The sequence below is a fragment of the Cebus imitator genome, unplaced genomic scaffold, assembly GCF_001604975.1.
Source record: "Cebus imitator isolate Cc_AM_T3 unplaced genomic scaffold, Cebus_imitator-1.0 Scaffold188, whole genome shotgun sequence".
NCBI classification, from domain to species: Eukaryota; Metazoa; Chordata; class Mammalia; order Primates; family Cebidae; genus Cebus; species Cebus imitator.
Window position 1 is genome coordinate 4,700,762 of NW_016107503.1, and position 7,210 is coordinate 4,707,971.

The 7,210-nt window shown below is 49.2% G+C and overlaps 1 protein-coding gene across 9 annotated transcripts in view; it reads left to right on the top strand.

Annotated features, from left to right (window-relative positions):
* Positions 1-5,699: 5,699 nt before the first annotated feature.
* Positions 5,700-7,210, top strand: part of POGZ (pogo transposable element derived with ZNF domain) — a 61,484-nt gene continuing 59,973 nt past the window's right edge. For 3 of the 9 annotated variants that reach the window (XR_005203063.1, XM_037744891.1, XM_037744895.1), the window contains exon 1: positions 6,075-6,148. Coding sequence is in view for 4 of the 9 variants with exons in the window: in XM_037744891.1 (XP_037600819.1) it covers positions 6,141-6,148 (8 nt within the window). In the remaining 5 variants the exon portion in view is untranslated. Of the gene's footprint in view, positions 6,038-6,073; positions 6,149-7,210 lie in introns of those variants that run through there. The other 6 variants (XM_017546262.2, XM_017546264.2, XM_037744893.1 and 3 more) reach the window with 4 other exon arrangements.

Here is a 7,210-nt window from a genome sequence, read left to right on the forward strand (position 1 = left end):
ATTTTTTGTATTTTTAGTAGAGACGGGGTTTCACCATGTTGACCAGGATGGTCTCGATCTCTTAACCTCGTGATCCACCTGCCTCGGCCTCCCACAGTGCTGGGATTACAGGCGTGAGCCACCGCGCCCGGCCCCTTAATTGTTTCTTAGTGAAAGCTAATGAGGAATTCTTCTTCCTTTAGAAACCCAGTCTGAGAACTTCCTCAGGATTTTTCTCACCTCCTGTGTCTCTAGGAAAGTCCTCAGCTCTTCTAAACATAAGAAGCTAGCAAATAATATTCCTAAATAAAATCTGGCCACAGCTGTTAACTTCCCCACTTTTTATTTGACATTGGTCAAATGCAGATCTCCACTTGCCCTTTATTTCATGCAAATTTGCCTGTCAAGTTAAGCACTTCAGTGTTCTTTCTACCACACATGCTGACTTACACACATGCTGAATCCGAGGATCAGTGCAATCAGTTGTCCATCTTTTCCATCTGGGAGCTGCTCAGATGGTAAAAATGTCTCCACTGTTTTTCTCTTAACGTTTTTTGAAATGAGTAGCTCTCTTTGAGTTCCTAGCTTTGACAACCCTGAGTGTATGTTATAGAGAGTGGGATACCCATTTCTTAAACAAATCTGGCGTTATCCCCGCGAAGCTGATTTCTGCCTGTACTAACCTCCCCATCTGAGCCTCCCTACTCTCCACCCCAACACACACCAGTCAACCTCACGCTGAACCTGAACAATAAGTGATTAGGTCTGCATATTAGCAAAATGATGCCACGGAGGGCATCTATGACTCTGCTTTTGAAGACATGCTGAAATCATTTGTCTCTCTTCTTTGACATTCTCCAAGTTACAGGTAGTTCCAGTTTTCTTTCTTTCTTTTCTTTTTTTTTGAGATGGAGTTTCACTCTTTTTGCCCAGGCTGGCGTGCAATGGTGTAATCCCAGCTCACTACAACCGCCACCTCCCAGGTTCAGGCGATTCTCCTGCCTCAGCCTCACAAGTAGCTGGGTTACAGCCGCTGGCCACCACGCCCAGCTAATTTTTGTGTTTCTAGTAGAGATGTGGTTTCGTCATCTCTACTAAAGATCTTTGGTGGCTGGTCTAAAACTCCTGGCCTCAGGTGATCTGCCCACTTTGACCTCCCGAAGTACTGAGTTGACAGGCATGAGCCACCGCGTCCGGCCCCAATTTTCCACTCATGGCAGAGACCGTAAGTCAAGGAAGCAAACAAGTATTTCCATCAACTGTAGAAAAGAAACACCCTCCAGCTACCGAACTGTGAAAAGCTCAGCTTGGGATGTGCATTAACCTTTGACTTACTTTCTTAGAACAAGTTTCTAAGTTGGCTACTGAAGACTGGGATAGTTTTTAGGAGTACCACTATTAGGATCCAATTTCTTCAACATATCAGACTGGATTGGCTTTCAGACTCCGCCCCAGTATGTTATAGAGGCACATATGAGTTGATTTCTAAGGATTTTTATTCGGGTTATTTGTCCTACTGCTTGGGTTTCCCATCATTATCAAGATGGTTCAAACCATTATCCAGATGGTCCAAAAGAGAGACCAAAGCTATCAGTTCTGTTACTTCACTCTGGAAACCTGTGTTTTAGCTGAAGACAGCAAAATGTTCCAACACAGTCCAAATTAATATGGGCATTCCCTCTTTAGCACATGGAACACGTTTCTGAAAGTGTTAACTGTGTAGTCTCTTTTGAAGTGCTGCACCAGTGTTGTAAGGTGGCAGAGTTTCCCTGAAATCCTCTGAAGTTATAAAATGTCTTTGCCCACCAGGCGTGATGCACCCCCACCACTCCCCCAACCCCCCCTCCCCCCGTGTAATCCCAGCACTTTGGGAGGCCAAGGTGGGCGGATCACCTGAGGTCAGAAGGTCAAGGCCAGCCTGACCAACACGGAGAAACCCCGTCTCTACTAAAAATACAAAATTAGCCAAGCATGGTGATGCATGCCTGTAATCCCAGCTCAAAAAAAAAAGGCTTTGCCGATCATATCTTCTAGCTATCAGTTCATCAGTTTCCTCCTCTGTAGCACAGTTAAGATCCCCCCCTGTTTTTCTTTGAGATGGAATCTTGCCCTGTTGCCCAGGCTGGATTGCAGTGGTGCAATCTCAGCCCACTGCAACCTCTGCCTCCTGGGTTCAAGTGATTCTCCTACCTCAGCCTCCTGAGTAGCTGGGATCATAGGCGCCCACCACCTCGCCAGGCTAATGTTTTGTATTTTTAGTAGAGACCGGGGTTTCACCATGTTGGCCAGGATGGTCTCGAACTCCTGACCTTGTGATCCTCCAGACTTGGCTTCCCAAAGTGTTGGGATTACAGGTGTGAGTCACCAGGCCCAGCCAGGATACATTTTACAACATCAAAAGACACTCCATTCCTTAATTTCTTGTTGATCTTCACTCTGTGTATCCTCACCCATTTCCTCAAAGGTGCCTCCAGAACCTGCAAAACTCCCACTTTTACATTCAGCATGATGGTCTTTCTCTATTTCTTGGTGGCAGGCACAGCACCATCACTCATTTTGTTAGCCATTATGGGTCAAAACTGTCTCCCAGGGCATAAACGACAGAAAAATAGGTTACCGAGGAGTAAATAACACACCGCAGAACTCAATCAGTGGAAGAAGCAGCTTCACAACTCCCATCCTGGTCCAAGCTACCATCATCTCTCACCTGGATTCCTGCAGTAGCCTCCTATCTGGTCTCCCTGCATCTGCCCTTGCCTCTACTGGTTATTCTTCACGAGCAGCCACAGCGATCCTTTAAAAACGTCACATCACTACCTGGTTTGAGATCCCCTAGCAGCTTCATTTTTACTACAAGTAAAACCTAGACTTTGCTTCACTTTCCTCACATCTTTGCCCAATTGCCACCTTAATAATGAGCACTTCTCGAACCACCTCACGTAAAATAGCAACTCCTCTGCCCCCATCTCTGCACCACACCCTAATTCGCCTATCCTGCCCCTTCCCCTCCAGAGCACCTCTCACCATTTCATATATTACATATTTATTTACATAATGTGTAGCAGATTGCATTTTCCATGGTGGCTGCAACAAAAGTTCTCATTCCCACGCTTTCTCACAATGTAACATTTCCACTATTCCCGCTGAGAGATGAGGATCTAAGTTCTCCACCTGAAACTGTAATGGAATTGTAATGGAAGTGACACTACATGACCTCTGAGACTAGGTCCAATCTCTGCCTGGTCCTCTTGGGACACTCAGTCTTCGAACTCAGCCACTGTATGAGGAAGCCCAGGCTACACAGAGAGGCCACTTGTAAACGTTCTGCCAACAGCCCCAGCTGTGGTCCAAGCCAAACAGTCAACCTCAATTTCCAGGCATGTAAGGAAGCTTTTGGGATTACTTCAACCCAACCACTGCATACGAAATTCCAAGTGAGAACTGTTTAACTTAGCCTAATTACCTCCCAGAACCATGAGAGATAATGAAATTGTTGTTTTAAGCCACTAAGTTTTGGGGTCATTTGTTATTTAACAACAGGCAATAGAACAATTTGTTTATGTGTATATTTTATGTGTCTTTCCCTCTAGAGTGTAAATCCCACAATTTCAGGGATTTTTGTTGTTGTTGTTGTTGTTGCTGCTGTATTCCCAGCACCTAAAACAGTGACTAGCACATGTACTCAATAATTTTTTTTTGGGGGGGGGGACAGGATCTTGCTCTGTTCCCCCCCAGGCTACAGTGCAGTGGTGTCATCATAGCTCACTGAAGTCTCAAACTCCAGGCCTCAAGCGATCCTCCCAAGTCTTCCAAGTAGCTAGGAACACCACAACCAACTAATTAAAAACATTTTTTTGGTAGAGATGGGGTGTTGCTACGTTGCCCAGGCTGGTCTCAGACTCCTGTGATCCTTCTGCCTTGGCCTTCCAAAGTGTTGGGATTACAGGTGTGAGCCACCATGTCCAGCCCCTGATAAATATTTATTGAATGAATGAATGGATGCATGATGCACTTTCTCTTTTGGTTTTTGTTTGTTTTTGAGAGGGAGTCTCGCTGTCACCCAGGCTTGAGTACAGTGGCAAGATCTCGGCTTACTGCAGCCTCTGCCTCCCAAGTTCAAGCAATGCCTCTGTCTCAGCATCCCTAGTAGCTGGGATTACAGGCACATGCCACCACACCAGGCTAATTTTTTGTATTTTGAGTAGAGACAGGGTTTCACTATGTTGGCCAGGCTGGTGTTGAACTCCTGACCTCAAGTGATCTGCCCACCTCAGCCTCCCAAAGTGCTGGTATTACAGGTGTGAGCTACTATGCCCAACTGATCCATTTTCAATAAACCATCCTAACGGTTATTGGTCAACAGTATATGGCATAGTCTATGCTTGATCTTATTGGCTGGGAAACTAAATTGGCACACAGAACATGGGAAAATATGTTGGAATATTTCAAAGATAAGTAACATATGTAGTATACACAAATATAACATATGTAATGAATTATAGTAATTACACGACAGCATAAAATAGGATTTGAGTTTTATGTAGTTTGTCTTTTGGTGATTGATTCCATAATCCTACCATGAGCTTCTCCAGATCAGGTCTGGAAATCTTCAGAGTATTTTCAGAAGGATTAGTGATTCTTCTCATTCAAATAATGAAGTCCTTCCTAAGCATCCCACACTAGTGGAAGTCACTCACATGGTTTTGGTATGAAATAGAATGAAGCTGGGTGATGGCTGTGTGTGTGCACGTGCATACACGGGTAGGTGCATACAATTTGGAATGCCTACTTCCACTGCCAATTTTCACAGTCCGTGGTTTGGAGTATATACATATATATAAAGAGAACGAACAAATATAGTTCTGTATCTCCCCTTTCTGCACCAAGTGCCTTGATTTCACATTTGGAGCAAACATTTTCAAATATTCAAGGAAAATATTAAATTTGTATCATCTCAGAAGGCAACAAAAGACAAAATTTCTTAGCTACATGAGAAGAGGTCAGTTTTTGTTTGGGGAAGAATAAACAGGTGGATGATCATGAGTGGACTAGCCAATTTCTTTGAGCCAACCCATCTCAGCCTTGATTGGAGCAAAAAGCATAAGGATGTGGATTGTGTGTCTTAGAACTGGGGATCTCTGCTGGATCTACTCACAATGGGAGCAAAGCAGTTTCCATCACAGTAATTGCCTTGATTTACAATCGTGTGCCACTTCTTTCCAAGATCCAGAAGGACTTGAGAGTCAAAATGGCTTTTAAAAGTTCTTCACTTAAACAAGGCCACAGCCACAAGGCTACTTGGCCGAGTGTCTCTTGAGGAAGAGTGAGTGCCATTTTGTTCTTTGTTCCAATGGCAGTTGTTGGTGCCACTGGGCCTCAGCACCTGGCCTGTGTCATGAAGTCCCCCTCTTGACTGGGTCTAAGCCTTGAGTGGAAAGTGGGGGAGCCTCCCAACACATCCCTGGAAAGTCTAGGCAAGTAAATTGGAGATTATTTTCTTTGGGAGTCTCATTTTCCTCACCAAAATTTAGATAGAGCTTCTGAAGCTAATTGTTCTTTTTTCATTATAAAAAATGTTTTTATTTATTTATTTGCAGGCCCAGCCAAACTTGACTAGAAAAGAAGCCCGGGCAGGGGTTTGGATGAGCCCATGACGTGCAGCGCGCTCCGACCAATTGGGAGGCCGTGAAAGGGGGAGGGCGGAAGTGACGAGCCGTATCCCTCCGCGGGGCGAGAGGGTCGGTGGGGGGAGTCGGCGTCTCTCTCCCCCGCGCCAGCTCCCGTACACGGAGCCGCATTCCTTGGCCCCCCCACCCCCCTCCCTCGGGGCCCCCCCCGCCCCCCTCGGGAAAAAAATCCACCCCAAATCACTCGAACCCGAGGGAGGCTTCTTTTCACCCTTGGGGAGACGAGCTTTCAACGGTTCCCTCTTCGTCTCCCCCCAAGCCCCCGTCCCCTCCCCTGCTCCCACCCCCTTCTCCCGGCGCCGGGTGCAAGGTCCCTTTAAGGCGACGGCGCCTTCCTCGGGTCAGACTACCGGCGGCGACGACCACGGGAGGTGAGTGAGCAAGCGAGCCTTCTCTCTCCCCACCCCCTGCTCCCGGGGGTTCCGTTATCTTTTCGCTCGGCGAAGCGTTCCGAGGCCAGACAATGAGAGGGGGATGGGCCGGTACGCGCGGGGGTGGGGGCGGGGGACCGGCGGCGCGCGCCCCCACCCACCGCGAGCGGCGGCGCGGCCCACGGCAGGGGCGGTCGTGGGGTGCGGCGCGCGAGCGCGAGTGTGTGTGCGTGCGCCCCGGGCCGCGGGAGCCGCGCGAAGGGCCGGCGGCGGAGGCCCCTGCCTACCGGCTGGCCGGCCACCCCCGCCCCCCGGCGCCCGCCGCGGCGCGCGCGCGCGCACTCGCGCCCCACGGCCCCGCACACAGCCCGACGTCCACACGCACGCCCGGCGCGAGGCGTCTCGGAGGAGTGGGCGGCGCGGGCGCGGCTCGCGGTCCTCGGCCCGCTGGGGAAGGGACGGGGGCGCGGGCGGCGGCGAGACGGCGGGGCGCGGCGGGAGGGGCCGGCGAGGGGGCGAGGTCGCGCGGCGGAGGGGGCGGGCGGCGGCGGAGCGGCCCCTGGGGTGGGGGTGCTCGCCCCTTCCCGCCCCGCCCCCGCTCCGAGAAGGAGTGGGACGCTCATTTTGAGCGGGAGGAGGAAAATGAGTGATTGCTGAGCCGATCCCTTGTGTTATGTAATCTCTGCTTGGTCTAATAGTACATCCTAGGTGTTAGTGCACTGTAGCTAGTTTACGAAGTCTCGTCCCTGGGCCCTCAAATTTCTTTAGGGATGGCGCCGTGATTTGTAAAATGGGATGGGGCGGGGAATCTTTATTTTCTGGTGATTATGTCCTGCCGCGGTGGGCGCCATGTTTATCCCGGGGACTATTTTCTCTAGATTCTTGGCACCTTTTGCAAAGGAGTACTGTCATTGATCCACTTGCTTTGCCTCTTTCTGCGTGTTGTTCTGATTTCCTTCCTCTCCAGATGTGGGGTTCCCTCAAACTGCTAGTAGCACTGAACGTTTCTCGGCTTACTTGTCTTAGACATTCTTATCTCAGAAAAAGGTAGTGCTGAAGAGTTCTCAGAGTCATTTGGTGACCAGTCTCATTTTCCAAATGGAACTTAAGATACAGTTATACCATCTCAGAGCAGCTGCTGTTTTGGTGCAGTGGGTAGCCGGTCCCTCCATG